This window comes from Phlebotomus papatasi, chromosome 1 (genome assembly GCF_024763615.1).
Source record: "Phlebotomus papatasi isolate M1 chromosome 1, Ppap_2.1, whole genome shotgun sequence".
NCBI classification, from domain to species: domain Eukaryota; kingdom Metazoa; phylum Arthropoda; class Insecta; order Diptera; family Psychodidae; genus Phlebotomus; species Phlebotomus papatasi.
In genome coordinates, this window is record NC_077222.1 from 31,431,437 (window position 1) to 31,450,880 (window position 19,444).

The window sequence follows — 19,444 nt, forward strand, 5'->3', positions numbered from 1 at the left end:
TGTATCTGGTAAAAGGCATGAGCTCTTTATGAATGATCTTCTCGCTCCAGTATCTACGAGAAATTTCAGCGGAATATTTGGGGGGCTTGCGGATGTGAAAACATCAATTATTGGTGTATTATCAAGCTCTCCCGCTAAATAATGATGAACATATTCTAAGGATTGAGGGTCGACAGGGGATGTTAGGGTGCCGACCCCTCGCAGTTTCCCATGTCATTTGACACAGTAGATTCTTCTGACTGAGGGCTTAAATCGATTAAATTAACGCCTGAATATGATCCATTTCTGTTTGGTGCGATCATTGATTGATTTCCTCTTGGAAATGAAGTGGAATTCAGTGGGGGTTGAAAGAAACTTTGTGAATTATTCCCCCGAGTGATATCAACACTAATTGAACCATTTGGATTTCTTTGCGCGAATGAATTTGATCCACCAGAGTTGTTAAAATTTGTTGGATTCTGCGGACGTTGTTGGAAAGAATTTGTATTGGAACCTACAAATGGATTCTGAAAATGGTTCATTTGCTGAGATGTATTAGGGAATGAATTCTGAAAATTTCCTTGCGTTTGAAAGTTCGGGAAAGGCGACTGATATGAATTTTGATAAGGATTAGAAAATAAAGCGCCATTTTCTTGTGAGGGAAATCTTGTGGAATATGACCATGGATTTGAATTATTTCCTCTGCCACGCCATCTGCGTCCTCTAAAATTTCGTCCATTTCCTCTGTATTGAACATCACCGAAATTATTATTTCTCTCACCAAAGGTCATACCCTGAGGGGATTCCTGATTATATGAATTTTGTTGAAAATTATTCAATCCATGATTTTGAGAGTTCTGCGGATCTTGGTGATAATTCCCTACTTGCTGCATTCTTTTAATTTGATTTTCAGCAAAAACAAGAGCTGATTGCAAAGTATCAAATTGACGGGATTTTACCATGATTTGTACAGCAATATTTCTTATAGCATTCCCAAATGTTTCAATAGCTAACCGAGTATTTGATTCTAAGATCATGGCTGTAATTTTTCCCGCAAGATTAGCTGAGTACGCATGATTAAGTACATCCAAAGCTTCCTGCACTCGTGTAGCAAAATCTTTTAAATTTTCACGCGGTTTCGCGGTAAGGTTTTGCAAAGCTATCAATGAATCATTTATGCTTAAGTCGGGAAAGATCGCTCCTTGTAACTCCGTTCTCAAATCTTCATATCTTATAAAGCTTGAGCCTTGCACGCGCACAAATATATCTGGGCTAATTTTGAGTGCTATAATCCCGATAAATTCTGGGTCTTTGGCAAAATTGGGTGTCGCGAAGTACCGTGAATAAGCTATATCACATAATGAGAAGAAAATAGAAGCTACTTTTGGCTCACCCGTAAGGATGGGAATATTCCTGAAGTACTCTTTGAAGCTCAGCATCGGGCCATCTGTGTTGGAGCTGGTATTGTTGGTTGAATCTTCTGCAGTACCACCGCCATTCCCAAGAAGTCCTCCTTGATTGGTTTCTGGTGGTGTCCTGTTTAGCGGCATCCTCGTTGAACTCGCTGGAGAAAAGTCCCAATCAAGTGTGTTTTGCCGGTTGAATAAATTCCTTCGTGGAAATTCTGGTGTGGTGACAACAGGCCAATCTCTTATCTCCTCTAAAAGAGGGGTTATTCCTGCGATGGAGTTTGAGCGGTTTCCCAACAGTCCTGGTGTTCCAAATGATGTTCCTTCGTCTCTGGGAAGAGTTCTTGAGTTGTCTGGTTCGATAACAACAACTCTTGTTCTCAAATGAAGACTCTTCCGATTCTGCTTTCCTCCTTTCTTCATCCAAGAATTTTCTGCTTCTTTACTTCACTACTATCACTTTTTGCTTATCACTTTAAATTTAAATTCTTATACTTCATACACATATATATTGCATCGATCCGAAATGGGCGAAAACACCAAAAATGTAGCCCAACGAAGTGAATGATGCGGCTGGTTGTGCAAGACTAAATTTTTATTCAATTGTCAATATATTAATTAGTGAATGAGGGAAATTGGAGTAAGGAATGGAGTGGGAAGAAGGTGGGACTGGAATATGGGAAGAAAGTTGCAAGGGGTTTGCAACACCTTTACTTGTCCACCTACATTAATCACTATTTTCTTTCTCTCGCAATTTTGATGGTTTACGAGAAGAATTCACACTTTTTTCCCCAATAACCTCATTCAAATTTCGATTTCGTTCACTTTTCATGGCAAGAGGATGAATAAAGTGGATTCGAAAGGAGAAAGTCTTCAATTGATTTGTTTATTTCTTTCTACATTTAATTGTTCAATGTCTATTGAACTTGAGGTAAAGCGAATTAATAGCAAATCGATTAAAGCAATTGGTTTCATTAGGAATTTAGAAGCGGTTTAGTGAGTCATCGACTTGGAAATTAAACTTTTTTTCTTCAGTTGAAATTTCTGTTTCTTTTGCTGAATTAGTCAAAAATTTGAAGTAAATTTTTGTGTATTTTCCCACAAAATTCTTTAGTTACGCGTAAAATATAGATCAATAGCTGTGTGAGCCAGAACTTGAAAATCACTTCATATTCCATTGGATTTCACTGACCTCAAGTCATGGAACGATTGTTATGCTTTTTTTTTTGGGTGTGTTTGGGAATCTCTATTCTATGACCAATAATAGTTTATTAATCTTTTTTCCACCTCACCCATCTGTGCGTCTTCATTTGCGTGAACGTCTGCCGATGAAGCGCGAAAGAACCTGCGCTCCGCGAGAAGAATCTCATTTTTTTTCTTGATGCCGTTGGATCGTCAATCCCCAAACCAGAGGAAGAAGATACAATTGGAAAAAAGATGAATATAAGAAAAAGAAATCAGTTATGGTTGTACGGAGATTTTTTTTTCAATTCCTTCCTTCATTACAAATAATTTCCAAGCAATTTTTCTTCAAAGCTTCTTGGTAGAAGTGATTTTAATGTATTCAGAATGGAACTTTCAGTCTTGCAACAGGTTCTTCTTTTTCTCTCATTACCATGTCTGGATTGTCCAGTTTGTGTTCTGCTAGCACAAACCACGCAGATCCTCATGATTATCTTGTGGATTTCTGCTCTTGCGGATTCTCCAAGACACAGAAAAAGTTCAGTGAAACATTGTCTGAAATTGAAACTTATAGTCTTCCTGTCCTTGATTGCAAATTCACTCAATTTGCATTTTCTCGAGGTTATTCATGATTGAAATTGAAGGAAAGAAATCAAAAATTTCATGGAACAGGTCGCCAAAAGTTCTGTTCAATGTGGTTCAATGAATCTTCAGTGATATTTTACTTAAATATTGTTTTGTGAGGGAGAAAGATTTTAGTACATTTTTAAAAAGGAATGAATGAACGAAGTTATTTTGAGCCTCACATTATTCTTAAACAAATATAGGGGAAAGCAGAGATATTTTTGAGAGAGTGTCAAAAAACTTAATCAATTTATAATAAACAACTTGTATAGGAAATTTAGCGCTCTGCAGCTTTTCTGAACACTTACTTTCCTCTATCTCGAAAGAGAGTACTGCTGAAGGAAATTTTCTCGGATATGTGATATCATATTTGAATGTATTATTAACTGCTCGAACTCAAAGAGAGAGCAGTTATATAGGGTGTCCCATGAATTACGCAAGATTTAAATTAAATAAAAAACACATTTTTTTGTATCAATTAATTTTTTTGTAAATTGAAAAGTAAACTATATGAGATAGGGTTTATGTATTAAATATCGCATCCAATAAAATTAACCTCAAAAGCTCTACTTACTGGCATATGAATCCTTTCGTCGAAGGTTTCCCTGACATTTTTGGACAAATGTGTCTAAATTTCGATAATGCAGTGTTAAAACTTCTCTTTTAATGCACAGAGGTGGATGTAAGTAGGTTGACTTAGGCTTGTGACTTCGAATAACCGAATAAAAAAACATGTAATGGTCTAAAATTACATGATCTAAAAGGGACCAATTCTAATCACCAATAGAGAAAATTACAATCAGGAAAGATTTTATGCAGGAATTGCATTATTTCATAGGCTATATGACATGATACACTATCATGCTAAAGCCACATGTCCTCAATATTAATGAATTCATAATTAATTAATTTATTAATGAACAAATCCTCCAATTTAGGCTTCATAAACTCGGTCATCATGTCGCGATATCGAACGCCAGTAACAGTAACGCTTGATCATCTTTATTTTCCAATAATACACTGCTTCAATATTATTAATCATTTAAAGGATTTGTTCTTGGATGGCAAGTGTATTTAGCCTCCCCAATTGATTTAGTTCTGTGAATTTTTCAATTATACTCTTCATAGTTGACGAAGTTAAATCAATTTTCTGACCAATTCTCGAACCAAATTATTTAATTATTTTTTAAATATTTTTTAAGAACAAAAGCACGTTGATCTGGCATTTAGTGATGGATTTTTTAAAAACCCTAATCTATAAACTGTCACGTAGTATTTTTATTATTCGTTGCGGACCTTTATTTCAGAAATGCCACTAAATTGAAATCTTGCGTGATTTTTGGGACACCCTATATAATCGACTTTTTTCATCCAGTCACCACTCTAGAGCTTAAACGGTAAAAGATATCAGTTTCCGGTCTCCGGTGACCCCAATAATAAAAAAAATTCTCCAGACGGTTTTCTTTCCTGTATGCAAAAAATTTGAACATGTTCTTACATGACTGACATACACAACCTGAGAAAGAGTTTTTCCATCCTTTTGCTCCGGAGGTTGGTTACCAACGCTAAGACAGCGGTGGACGCTGAAAACTATACACGGGATCTCATTAAAACAAAACTGTACTTCGAAAGCATTGTTGATGAATAAATTTATCTATCTATTTATCAATCTATCTATTTACATTTTTATTTTTCCGTATGCCTGTAACACATATCAGAGCATTCTCAAATAAGCATTTCTTTACCAATTTGCGATTTTGAAATGCTTTCGTGATTTACGAATTCATTTTATCTTTAACTCTTCTCACTCTTTTATTTTGGAAAATATTGAATTTTGAAATTTTCGATTTGACAAATTTTGCCTCTGTCTCCCCTACAAATTGTATTTAAGGGGTTGCGTGGATTATATTTAGGGTTAAATGAACACCTCTTCGACAGGGAATCTCTATTGACACTTTTGTCAAATTGTTGAAATTTATTTAATATTTCTAATAAAATGTAAGTAATATAGTGTTTTTCATTAATCTGCGTTTTTTCGATAAGGATAAGTGTTCAAATTTCGTATTCCAAATGATACAGGGTAGGGTGTCAATAGGTCCTGACACGAGTTCTTAAATTAAAGTGTCAATAGGTGTTCCTATTCACCCTAAATACATAAAAGTACGACAAATCTACATACCCAGCGAGGACACTTAGCTGGAAGTAGTGTCTCCAGCATATTTTGATGAGTCGATCAGCAGAAATATGCTGACTGGTCAGGAGTTCTCGAACAAATAGTGCTAACCAAAATATGGAAATGGCACTGCCTCGTGATTGTTGTTTTAAGGTTAGCAGAATTCAGCTGAAAATATATACGTTTTCAGCTGAATTGAAATCGGTTACCATTTGGTACTCGCTGGATATTCTGAATCTTTCCTTGATTACCACTTATTTTACAAGATAAACCGTTTTTGCTATTTTTTTTTGTTTTATTTCTCTCAAAAATATAAATTAAATTTTGTTCCAAAATCTTTCATCCAAATACGAATTTAACACCTATTTGCTAACAGGAAATATTGTGGCTTTGGATTTCTGATGAATCTCTTCTGAGTAATCTTGACTACCGCAAAGTAAGTTTTTTTAAATCACCAAAAAAGTCCCAACGGCAGAATTAAAAAATAATAATAATGAAAATTTCAGGAAATATATTTTAGATATTCCATTTTTAGATGCTTAATGGCTTAAGTTAAATAAATTTGTATTAATATTCAAAAAATATTAGAGAAAATATGCTGTTTATTAAGTCTTCCTGACTCATGTAACCCTGTTGAACTAAAAGAAACGATTAACTTTAATTTCTTTTCAAATTGTTATTTCATTACACATTTTATTGCTTTTTTTATTACGTTTTTAGTACATAGGTTATGGTTGGTTATAACTTCCTCGAAAATTTTTTTCAAGTCGGTTACTTATGGAAAAAATAGAATTAGAAAAAAAATATTTTTTGAAATCACAGTTCTTTTTAACAATTAAAAAATGTTTAAAGAAAAGTTTCATATAGTAGCTTTTAATTCCACTTTAAAGTTCTATTAAAGTCTATTAGTTCTGAAAAGGAATAATGAGGGAATTCAGAGGAAAAAGAAAAATAGCACTACTGTAATTATTTTTATGGGGGGTCACCGAAGACCAAAAGGCGACATTTCTTACGGTTTGGGCTTCAGACCGGTAAAAAATTAGGAAAAACGCATTGTATACGGCTCTCTTTTACAAGGAAATTTCTCTAACTCGAAATCAAATATCTTAAAGAAGTTCCGTATAGGGGAAAGCACGCTACCTTTGGATGGCTCAAGCTTCAAATATTGTATTTGAACCATGGCTTTTTTTTTCAGGAAAATTGAAGCATCGGAGTAGCAGGACTAGCTATTAAAATATAAATATTCTAATGGGTTAAATTCTTTAAGAATCATCCGAAGGTAGAGCGCTTTCCCCTATCCTCTAATTCTGACCTAAGAAATTTTTGGTGATACAGGTTTAGGATACTTTCTGACCTCCATAAATCAACCCAGGGAGGATTTGAAATTATACCATCTAATTTATTAAATTATGTTAGATGATCCACTAAAAGAAACGTTTTTAGAATGCAAGAATAAGAGTTTTCGAAAAAGAAAAGAATCAAATTTTTGTCCAAACTTTATCAATTTGAACTTATTGAAATTAGAATTGCTTTTATCTATTCTTCACCGATTTTGACAATTTATACGGACTTAGGCAAATGTACAAAAACAATCTTATGGATCTGAGTAGCTTTTCATGCAGAAATTTGACTTTTTTTTTGACATTTTTGACTTTAGAATAATATCCGAAAAGAAATGTTAAACCAAAAAATTTAGACATGCAAAATCGGTAAAAAAAATCTATTAAATACGATTTTGATGATTTTAAGTGGCTCAGATAGCTAATAAACTTGTTTTATTTTTTAGAAAAAGAGACTATAAGTATCGTCAATTCTTTTCTCTGAAATTCTCTTCGAACGTTGTCTCAAAATTATTAAGTACAGGCGAGAACGTATTTAATCAAACTGATGGATTTCGTAAGGTAATGGTTTAAGAACATAATGAAAAATTGATCTAAAACCGAATATAAAATGCTATTTGTAGGTCTTTAAAGCTTTTCAACAAGTGTTTCTTTCAAAAATTCACCGAAAATTTAATTCTAAACCGATTTTGATTATTTTGTGGATACCGAACAAATGTGGAAAATTTATGAAATTTTCTAAAAGCTCCTCTAAGACGATATTGTAAGCTATCTTTCCTCATCCTGATTCCCAAATTCTCTCTCAAAAATCTATTTTGCTGCAACGTGTTCTTCAAAAATTCACCATAAGTCCATTTTTGATCCAATTAAAATGATTTTGAGATTTTTAAAAAGTTCATAATACTCAACAATAGACGTTGTTTTTAGACATTTTTTTTAATAAATCGTTAAATATCGTGTAAAGGGGGAAACCACCTTCGCTACGCCTTTGGTTCGAGTAATAAAATTTAACACACTTTAATTTGTGTAAATTTGAGATAATTTTACCCAATTATCGTGATTAATATTTGCAAAATGTATATCTTCTAAAAATGTCTCACATTAAGCCATTTCTTTTTTTTCTTGAGAATTCTTGAGACAAAACTATCACCTAAAGTTTATGGGTGAGATTATAAAAGAATTTCTGATGCTCAAAAAATACAATGAGGCCAAACGTGATAACAAACTTTTTATAGTTTGTCTAAAAATTCCATTAAGGTGCTAAAATTTAGTGAAACTCATCTCTTAAAGTGAACCCAGGGTACAATGGCATCGCATGACTATTTATTGTAATGAACTCTTTCCCATAATAGTTCATTCTTTGGGTAAAATACCAACTGTGCAGAAAAAAAATAAATTAATGACCAAAGTGCAATAATTTCTGCAGATGAATGTGTCAAAAATGTTCTTCGTGTTAGATCCTCATGTTCTTTTCTCATAAAAAAGTACAATCACCACAGACATGTTTAACAATGTAAAATAATTCTAGACCTGAGGCTTTTTACAGACAAAACCTCAACTCGGACTTTACCGACTCGGCCCTGGGATCATCCGACAAGTCTCCACTGCCATATGGGAATTTTCAGCTGAGAGACACCACAGTCCAGTCAATTCTCAACCATCCACGATATGGGCCCAAGTAAGTTTTTCTACCAAATCGTTTTTACACAGGATAAAATATTTCCCAAAATTGTTCGTAAATGTTTGTCTTGTTCGTAAATGTTCGTAAAAATTTGTACTTTTTCCACAAACATAGTTTACTTTTACAAATACTTTTTTCGTACATTTTTGTTTGTTTGGCAAAACTTTACAAACAAATGACAAATTGTTACGAACATTTATCAGTGCTTACAAATATTTACAAAAAATATTTGTAAAAGAACATTACTGCTCATCAAGTGATCATGTTACAAGCAGTGTTTGTGAGAAAAGTACAAACTTTTACGAACTTTTTTGTGGGTTATGCGATTCACGAGCATTTCGTAAGTCTCTAATAGGAATTCACAAACATTTGCGAACAATTTTACGAAATACAGTGGGACCTCGATAGAGTCAAGCCCCGATAGAGTCAACAGCTATTTTTTTACTATACGGACTTCGATAGAGGCAACTTGGACCTAAAGTGACTCCGATAGAGTCAACTTTTCCTTTATTATTGAACTAATAATATTAGGGTAAATTAAGCTAATTCAAAACCTGCTCCAAATGGAAATTTTTCGCTAATCCAAATGAAAACGTAATTGTTTTCACGATAAATACAGTACTAAATTATTATATTTATATATTTTCTATACCACTGTTTCATTGTTTAGTTAATTTTGCTCCAAATTAAGCGAAAATCCATTCATATTCACAAATTTGATTTGGTAATTTCTCAGAAAAATTAAAAGTGTACATTTTCACCATCTACTTTTCATCGATCGACCATGTTTTGCAATGAAAAACACAATAAGGTGATTGTTGTTTATTTCGTTTTATTTAACATTTATGCCATATTTCTGGCTAATTTTAGTTAAATTAAGTGCTAATCTTTATTGTTAACGGTACGTGAAGTTTTCAAATGAAATAATTATCTATTTCGTGAAGAAAAAGGGGTTTTCTGAAGCGTCCGCATATGCTTTCAATAGGAAACCCCGGAAATATGTTTTTTTGGAGAGATTTTCTTATTGTTTTGGATGGGAAAGGAGAAAAAACCAGGAATAAGAACGAATTCTGAACTCAAGAGCAACTCAAAAAGGTTTTGGAAGCCTTTCGTCGCGGTTTCATTTACACTGTTTGTCTCCAATTAGAAACTTTCCCTTGTCTCCATTTGGATTAATATGTTTCCAATAGAAGTATTTTACACTCGCGTATTTTTCTTGTATTTAAGAAGTTTTCAAATTATATCTAAAGAATTTTCACTAAACAGTAACATTCTAGAAGAGTCAAGGGGCAAATTTATGTAATTCTCTTCAGAAAAAATATAAACTTAATTTGTGTTGAATCTTCTGTCAAAGTTAAAGCGTCTGGAAATGGTTTTGAATTAGGACATTTACCTTATATGGTTGTATTATATTTTTTCGAAATTAAAATTAGTCTTTTGGTGTATCAATGTAACGTTTTTAACACAAGAAAAACATTTATGTAAGTATATTGTAATATTATGATAAAATTCGTATATTAACCGTCTAATAATTTTCCAACAAAATAATTTTCTTTTCATGATGAAACTTTTTCTAAATTTATTCAAACTTTTTAAAGAACTTACTTGTTTAAATAAAATGTACATGATAAACGACCATAAAAATTACCCTTCTAAAGAAAACGTGTAAATTAATTTTAAATTACATTTTTAATTTAAGAAAATTTGGATCAAAAACAAAATAAACATCAGAAAATTAAAATTAGTCACCAAAAAGATGGTTAAAACGTCCTTGTTTTGTACATTTAAGATTAAAGTTCTGATTAGTTAAAGATATTTATTGACTTGGAGTTTTCTTACGCGACCCCCCTTATGTCAACTGGAAGATTATTAATACGACTCTCATTTCCACCCCATGACGTAATTTCCTGTAATCACAAAAAACGATCTTAGTGGTGAAAGGGAGAGTAAGGAGGAAATGAGGGTCATATTAATAATCCTTAGATTGACTTATTAGGGGGTCATCTGAATTAATTAAATGAATATTCGACTGTTGTTTTGAATTTACCAGTGATCTAGAAAAAAAAAAACATAAGACAATACCCCTTTCTATCAAAATTTCATATTTTAATTATTTTTTACGGACTCCAATAGAGTCAACGAATTAGTTGACTTTATCGAGGTCCCACTGTACTTTGTATTGGTCCCACTGTACTGCCGCTCACGGCTCACTTGGGTGAGATCTGCCGATCTCAGGCCGGTCTCATGCCGATCTGCCAATCTCTGGCCAAATTTTGCCGATTTGTCGATCTTTAGGCAAAATAGTGTAGATCTGCCGATTTTTAGCTCCAGATCGGCATTATTTTGCCTATCGCCGCTCACGGTAAACTTTAAGAGCCACTTATGCCCTAGACACACTTATGACTTAAGCCGGGAGGTGACTTAGTAGAAAATAATGGAAATGTAGTTTGACCATTATTTCTACACTGAGAGAAATCCGAAAAAGTTAAAATAACATTCCGGAAATGTTAATTTTACCTTGCAGTATTGATCCGAAATCGGTGTAAATATTATGCTTTTTAGGTATATTGGGGGTTAATCTTACCCTTTTTCATGTTAATTTTACCCTGAAAAAGGTGTAAAATTAACATTAAAAAATGTTGATATATTTTTACACCTAAAAAGTGTTAAATTCATGAGGAAAAAATGTTAATCGCACCTTCTTTTTTTTCTCAGTGTAATATAATTACACTAAGCCGTCTCACGACTCATCCTCAAGTCTGTCAAGGCCCTTATTCACTCCTTGATTAGGGCAGTTCCCTTTAAACTTATCCTCTTTGATTTATTTTCAAAGATCTCCTCTGGGATCCAACATGTACACTTACCTTAAATTCGGGCTGCCACGTGTTTTTCCGCCGAATGCGGGCTCTCAGAGGTCCCACAGTCGTCCAGGACCTGGTGGTGGGGGCAGAGGAAGGGTCAACAGGGGCTACCGGGAAAGTCAACCAATAGGTGGTGCAAGCAGTGGTTACGACAGCAGCGACAATGAGACAACACGTGGAAGGGTTCCGCCAAATTTGCGCAAATTCCGCAGTGAAAGTGACTTCAGGGCCCTTGGGGTCGTTACTGGATCACGACCTAGTTCCAGGGCACATGGAAACATCCCTCTGGCAGCTCTGAAGCAGGCCAACAGTCGGGCTAGTATCGCAGGAACGCACTTGAATCATCACGCTAATTCGCGCCATTACGGCAACAGATCACATAGTGAAGCTGACCTACTAGGTCCAGATACCTACGACTATGACTCGAGGTAGTGTTTGCCATGCTAATCCAAAGCGATGCTTAGACATAATGCTTTTGACAAATTTTTCAGACTATACGCTCCATCGAGGGCGAGATCAGATCAGGTTCTTCTCTCACGAAGACAATCTCCTTTAGGACTGGTATACCCTAACATTCAAGTTCACTCTCTGGACGTAATGCCGGGTATTAGGGGAGTGTCTTTGCAAGCAAAAGCTGGCGATCTCTTTGCCATAATGGCAACATCGCAAAAGGAAGGAACAGCACTTACGGAAGCGCTAGCTGGTCTTCGGAAACGCCTTGCTGGTGAGATCCTCGTTAATGGGCAGCATATCACGCAACGGGGTCTTCGAGATCTCTGTGGTTACGTGCCAGCTCCTGATCGTGCAGCTCTAGATCCTAGAATGAGTGTCCAGAGTACACTGAGTTTCCATGCATCTTTGCGAGGTGAGGTTCTGCCTAAATTTATTGATCGAGGAGTTGATAAAAACAGATTTTCTTGCTAGGTCCTGTTGATCGTAGCGATCTCAAGGAGAGGATTGATATTCTTATAGAGGATCTAGGCCTAACAGCAGTTCGTACAGCCAATGTATCGCGCTTAACGCATTCAGAACGACAACGTCTTAGTGTGGCATGCCAACTTCTGACTCAAGCTAGCGTTCTGATCCTCGATCAAGCCACTACTAGCATGGACATCTTCGATACATTCTTCTTAGTGGAATACCTCAGGCAGTGGTGTAGCAGTGGACGTATCGTGATAATGACTCTGCAACCGCCGACTTTTGAAATTCTATCGATGTGTTCTGGTGTTCTACTTTTATCTGGAGGACGTACTGTGTTCTCTGGCAGTCGATCTGATCTACCACGCCACATGGGCACGCTAGGCTATCCGTGTCCACCGTTCAAAAATCCAGCTGACTACTACTTAGACCTCGTAACTCTGGATGATCTTTCAGCTGCTGCCATGTTGGAATCTTCAGCTAGGATTGATTCACTGGCATCGGCATGGGAGCAAGTTAATGCTGAAGTGCCAATTGGAGCTCCTCCAGCTGCTATGCCCAATTTCACGAAGAGAGCTGGGGTATTCAAGCAAATAACAACTCTATGTAAAAGGTGTGTAAAAGGACCCTTACAGAATGTAATTTGTCAACTAATCCCATCTTCTTTCTCAGGTACATTGTGTACAAACAACCAGGATCTTTGCTATCCTGGATCAGTAGACTTATTGCAGCAGCTGTACTGTCACTCTGCATCGGAAGTATTTTCTGGGATGTGCCAGCAACGGATCCTCAGTTGGTCCAGAATGATCGCCTAGGTTATCATCATTGCATCATGGCTGTGGCATTCTGGCCTCTACTTCTACTTGCCATCCGTGATGCTCATGAAGATCGTGAACATGCAGAACGAGAGATTTCGCTGCGGCTCTACTCACGCCCACTCTACATCATCGTGCAGAGTGTTCTGAGCGTGATGCCTAGCCTCTGCATCTGGTTGGCCTACCTCCTGCCAGCTCACAGTATGGCTGGCCTCTATTCCTACACCACAAGCAGCGACCGCGGGATTTACATCTACATGGGTGAGTTTTACACAGGATCACCACTCATAGTGGGGCCGTGGCGGCCAAAACCTATTTTTTCAACTTTTTTTAATTGCACCAAAATATTTTTAGTTCATTTGGCATTAATTGAAGATCATTTTCCCAAATTTTCATGAAGATCGGTTGGAAATTGTAGCCTAGAGAAATTTTTAAAGTCACCTCTTCTATGAATTTTTTCGTCATTTTGGGCTTCTTAGAGACATATTCATGCACCTAAATGGTACGGCGAAGCGTATTTTTCTGGAGATATTACAAAATATTTATACAGAAGATGAACCACTGAATTGAATATGATCATTTTAAGTTATCCTTATAAGGATTTTCAAGGATTTCTTATACGATAAAGAACAAAAATTAGCAGTTCTGAAGATTCATCAAAGGTTCTACTTATGATGCCGCTACTTGCCGCACTTCTAAACAGCATAATTTTTCTCTATTTTTAATCCACTTTAAAGAGATACTAAGCTCATTTTGCGTCTTTTTGCGCAAAGGACCTTCCCAAGCAATTTTCTGAGACGATGCGCACCAAAAGTGACGTTTTTCCTACTCAAACTCCATCGACAGAACAATTTACAAATATAATACTATAATTTTGAATTAAATGTATGTATATAATATATATTTTAACCTTTTAACCTCCAAGCAATATATTTTAGTGAAAAATCGGAAATTTTAGTGTACTTAAATCTTTTGCTCATTTTACTGCTCGAACTCTACGGAGAGAGCAGTATAATCCCTCAATTTTTTCACCCCCTTAAAGTTTTCACCTTCCACCACCCGGAGACTACTTTTGTTAGACCCAGGCGGACATTTCATTCTTAGACAAAAATAGTGTTGAATCATTCCTAATAACGATTTTTCAAGGTCAAAGGTTAAAAAGACACTAGAGAGCGCATTTATCAAGCGAATAGGGTCATATTTGGGCTCGTTGGAAAGGTCTTGGAATTTCCTATAAAACTGAATTGGTTCCAATTGGTTCTGAACCGATAATGAACCGGTTTATAGCTGATAACTAATTTTTATTCAAAAACCGATACTTTGGAAACAATTTTGGAGGATTTTTTGTATGATGTATGAATCGGTTCAAATTGGTTGAGAACCGGTAAATGGTAAATGATGCGAAAGTACTTCTGAGGTATATAGAATCTAAGTCACGAGTTCGAGCATTTCGCGAAGCCTGGGACGTTTTGCCACCCCTTTTTCAATGTAATCCTTTTGGTCTTCGATAGCTCTAGAGTCAAACGATTAGAGATAGCGACTTGGAATTTGGGAAAGACCCCCCATGAATCGAGATTACCTAGGCGTACATTCATCTATATACGAAAATATGGGGAGGTGGGACTACTTTGAGCTGTGAGACTACATTGTTATACGATTTTTTTCACATATTTCCAAAGAAAACTGGGTTTTAACATGTTGTAATTTGGATAGACAAAGCAATTGTAGATCTAAATGAAATAATTATTAAGATCAGCCTTATTTAGAAATAGGTAAAAAATCATCTACTGTGGAATCATTCCTAATAACGATTTTTCAAGGTCAAAGGTTAAAAAATCTCTACAGAGTGTCTATCTCATCGGAATGGTATCATATTTGGGCTTGTTCGAAAGATCTTTGAATATCCGATAAAACTAAACCAATTACAATTATTTCCAGGGACCAATTATGAACCGATAAATTTTGATCCGAAAATCAATTGTATTGCTCCTAAACTATTTTGGGAAACTTTATACCAAGATAAATCCGACACTCTAATCAAAAAGTTTTACTCATAAATTTCACTAATTTATTGTGCTAAAAATACGCAAAACTCGATTGTAAAACGGTTAGGAATGCGCTTAAAAACACGCACAGCTCAATCGCAAGAGGGTTAATTATGCGCTTAAAACACGCACAGGTCAATTATAAAACGGATAAAATTGTGCTGAAAATGCGTACGGTTTCTAATAATAAAATGATTAGGATTATGCTGAAGACACACACACCTTTTAAAATAAAATGGTTAAGATTATATTGAAAACGCACGCAGTCTAATAATAATAAAATAGCTAGAATTGTGCAGAAAACACATATAGATTAATCATAAAATTGTTAAGATTGAGCTGAAAACACGAACAGTTGAATCAGAAAACGCTGCAGGTTTTAAGAAGAATCCTCATCGTTTGTGATTGAGCTGAGCGTGCTTTTAAGCGCATAATTAACCCTTTTACAATTCAGCTGTAAGTGTTTATAAGCGAATTTTTAACCGTATTACGGGTGAGCCGTGCGTGTTTTTAAACGCAATCTTAAACATAATAGTATTTTAACCGAGAGTACCTTGACTAGACGCTCTATTAAACTGTTTAATAATCCGCATTTTTATTTTTTTTTTGATCACTTAATACGTGTAAACTATAAACATCCAAAAATTTCATGAAGCTTGGTCGTTTTTGTGTCTTCCAAAACCATCGCGAAATGCTATTCACATTTGAGCCCCAAAATTAGAGTACCACCTTAAACATATAAAATGTACAACATTTCCGAAATTTTCATTTCTAATAAAAATCCAGGTGTTGAGGCCTAATTTTTGAAGTCCTTTTTGAAAAGTAACACTTACTTTACGGTCAAATATATTTATCTGAAGTACAAAAAAAAAACAAATATTTCACGTTAACAGTTGAATTAAACTTTTACATGAAAGAAGGTTTTCTTCTATTCCTTTGATCACAACTTATTTTACAAGACAAAAGTTGATATTATACGTCGAAAATCGTAATTTTTGTACACTCCCAGAATTTCGAATTTTGGTTTTTCAATAACCTTTCATTAAAGCACTAGTTTTTATTCATTACCTAACAGAAAATATTTGGTTTTTTGATGTCAGATGAATTATGAGAAATCTTGCCCAACACACACCTAGTTTTTTTTAAAGGAAAACTTACTTTACGTTTGTAATGAAAATTTCAAAAATGTAGTTTAAATTTTGTACTTTTATATAAAGAACTTGAACTAAATTAAATTTTATTATGCTGCATAGTAATATTAGAGAATATAGGCTTTCTTAGTTTTCTTGACCCAAGTAAAGGCATAAGAAATTTTAAACAAATTACTTTCTTAAATCAAGTAGGGAAGTGTGCCAAATTCCGGACAGCTTGCAATTTCGGCCACCTTTTTTGTTCCTCGAATTTCCATGAACTTTTAGATTTTACGTACTCTATATATTATACAAAGCAAAAGAAAAACAAAAAATGTAGCTTCGACAAACGAGATGACGTGAAAAAGATATTGGAAGAATTCCTGAAGGGCAAGAAACTATGAGAATGAAGGTGGCCGAAATAGGGTACCAAAGCTATGTATATATTTTTATTCATTTTAAGATGTATTAAGAATGATTTTAGAGTACATAAAAACGATAAATTCTTTACAAGGTTCCAAGCAACACTCTTTCAGAAGAAAGAATAAAAAAATCAATTTGTATTTAAAATATTACATTTCAAACTTGGGACTTTGACGCTTGCATACAACTATGCTCAAACTGGGCACACTTACCCTAATGTAATTTTTAAAACTAAAAAAAAGTAAAATTCTTAGCGCAGACTTGGCTTTTTTAGAGTTAATTTTCATCATTATTATCATATTTACCTCGGCATAAAGGTTGCCAAAATCACTTAAGAGTAAAATAATTAATTTTCGTCCGGATAAAAACTAGTTATCGGTTATGAATCGGTTTTTTACCGGTTCATAACCGATTGAAATCGGTTCAGTTTTGTCGGACATTCCAAGACCTTTTCGGTTGATAAATGCTCTCTCTAGAGCAGAGGCGTGCAAGAACCGTTGAAACCGAATAAACGTCAAATGAAACATGTACGTCAATAGTCAAAACGCTACTATAACAAACTTATTTTGACGTTAATTCGGTTTCAACGGTTTTTGCACACCTCTGCTCTAAGCCTTTTTAACATTTGACCTTGAAAAACCGTTATTAGAAATAATTCAACGGTATTCTCGTGCATGGGCAAATGGCCGACCAGGTTATATCTAGAACATATACAAAAATTAACAAAATCGCTCGACGCATTTTCGAGCAATCTCAGAAAATATGTTTTTGGAGGGGAAGGGGAGGGATGGGGGGAAAATGAGCGGCATGTTAACGATCTTTGGATCGACTTATGCGGGGGTCCCCCTTAGGCCCCAAATCTCTAACTGTTTGCCCTATTAAATATGATTTGTTGGTATTCAAGCTCCCTATGTACGTGTTACCCCCCTTTCCCCTATATATTTTTTTTAAATTTTCATTGCCAAAAATGAATTCAGGGACCCCAAATTACCTATATTACGACCTTCTTGTCTCAGACTTAGGGTTTTGGCCCCAATTTGTATGGAGTGGCCCCACTGTGAATGAGAACTTCATGAACTATTCCCATTCCAGGTTACATGCTTCTGTACTTAATGGCCATACAAGCACTCGCGCTCTTTGCTGCGCACTTCTTCTCAACAAAAACCAGCGCCGGTGTCTTCACAGGACTAGTGATGCTCGCCGTGACGTCCGTAGGTGGATATTCCATTCACTCAGCATCAATTCCTGCATTCTGGAATTGGGTATCTGTTCTATCGCCCGAACGCTGGCTCCTCCCTGTCTTGGCTGAAGATGAATACAGTGCTGAGACAATTGCTAACACAGCTGGTCTTCAATTGTGTCGAAACAAACAGGTTAGCCTCAAAAAAAAAAAAAAACATTTTACATCAGAAAACCAAGATAACAAACCCCCCTTCGCCCTAGGTGCAACATCAAGAGATCATTGTTCAACAACCCTGTCCTCCACCGAATGGGACTCAAATCCTCGCTGATCACTTACTCCTGCCACGCGATCATGCCCTAGATCCACGGAATATGCATGAAGCCACCCTCATAGCACTTATCGTGGCAGCTTGTTTGCTCTTCTTCCTCGCATTTGTAGCCTTTAGCGTCAACACATGGCGAGTTTTCTCGCGCAAGAAGAAGAGTTCCCAGGACAGATAAACCATCAATCAGATAAATTTATTCATTTGACACAATTGCAATTTTTTTGCTCCTTAAATATACAAATTTTTAAGATAACAATTCAAAAGCATTTTCTTCTTCGAAATATCTCAAAATAAATGCCAAAATTGCCGCCCCAACTCCTGTCATGTGATCAGAGCATTGGGATTGATCTTCTGTGATCCTCTTGAAAACAAAACATCCAGATTTGTCTTGCCAAGAGATAATTTCTCTAATCCACTCAGCTTTTAGGAAATCCAAAAAACCACTGTATGAACAAAGAAATATTTGTTCCATTACCAAATCCTGAAGATAATCTGGGAATCCTTGATGAGATATTGTTAAAACTTCAGAGAATATTCTTTTGCATAATTTATGAATGATTTTCTGGGTTGATTTATGCGGAATTTTACAATTTCTTTCTCGACTCAAAACCATATTGAAGAGAAGCCTGAAATGTATGGTTTAGAATTGTCCTTAAAATGGAATGCAACTTTAAAATACTGTAACTTTTTTTTAGAATTCCAAATTTTTCAACGTGCTGCACCATTGAGCAGAATCTTTTTAATAATCGCAGTTTATTTCAGAGCATTCTTTTTTTTTAATGATAAAATGAGTTGGCCAGATTTCTCAATCGCATCCTAGGAATTCAGCCTGAGTTGAAAAGGGATCTAATACGTATACAGGAATGATGTCTCAATAGTAAATTATTATCAGTGTATATTGAGAGATTACGAAGCTACGGGTTTTTTGCACAAGCTGACTCTGATGTGATTTTCGGAAAAATTACCGAACAATCTTTAAAAAAAATGGCAAGATAATTGGGATTCTGGGGAGTTAGGAAGATATTGTCACTCAATTATACCTAAGGTAGGACCGAAGGTTTGGTTTAGGAATTGTGGAAAGCTTTCTAGAAATAAAATAGTCGAATGGCAAGTAACCATACCAAAGTCAATACACATCTCTTTAGAATAAATATTAGTGATACTCAGCTTTGTGACTCTTGTAATGTATACACATGGATGTTGATCATCTTATATTTCATTGTTCTTTTGTTTCGTCTGATAGGTTACAATTAAGACAGGAGTGTAATGGTCTTACTAGTGTTAGAGATATTTTGGCTGTCGCTTTTGAAAACCGCAATAAAAGGGTCCTCAGAAGCTTAACTAATTTTATTAAAA

The 19,444-nt window shown here is 35.2% G+C and overlaps 1 protein-coding gene across 3 annotated transcripts in view; it reads left to right on the top strand.

Annotated features, from left to right (window-relative positions):
- Window positions 1–18,345, top strand: part of LOC129798800 (ATP-binding cassette sub-family G member 8) — a 68,068-nt gene extending 49,723 nt beyond the window's left edge. For 2 of the 3 annotated variants that reach the window (XM_055842149.1, XM_055842152.1), the window contains 7 exons: window positions 8,236–8,385; window positions 11,222–11,677; window positions 11,741–12,114; window positions 12,174–12,780; window positions 12,840–13,243; window positions 17,673–17,953; window positions 18,024–18,345. In XM_055842149.1, the coding sequence (XP_055698124.1) occupies window positions 8,236–8,385; window positions 11,222–11,677; window positions 11,741–12,114; window positions 12,174–12,780; window positions 12,840–13,243; window positions 17,673–17,953; window positions 18,024–18,263 (2,512 nt within the window). In that variant the 3' untranslated portion in view covers window positions 18,264–18,345. The remainder of the gene's footprint in view (window positions 1–8,235; window positions 8,386–11,221; window positions 11,678–11,740; window positions 12,115–12,173; window positions 12,781–12,839; window positions 13,244–17,672; window positions 17,954–18,023) is intronic. The other variant, XM_055842151.1, reaches the window with a different exon arrangement.
- Window positions 18,346–19,444: the final 1,099 nt, after the last annotated feature.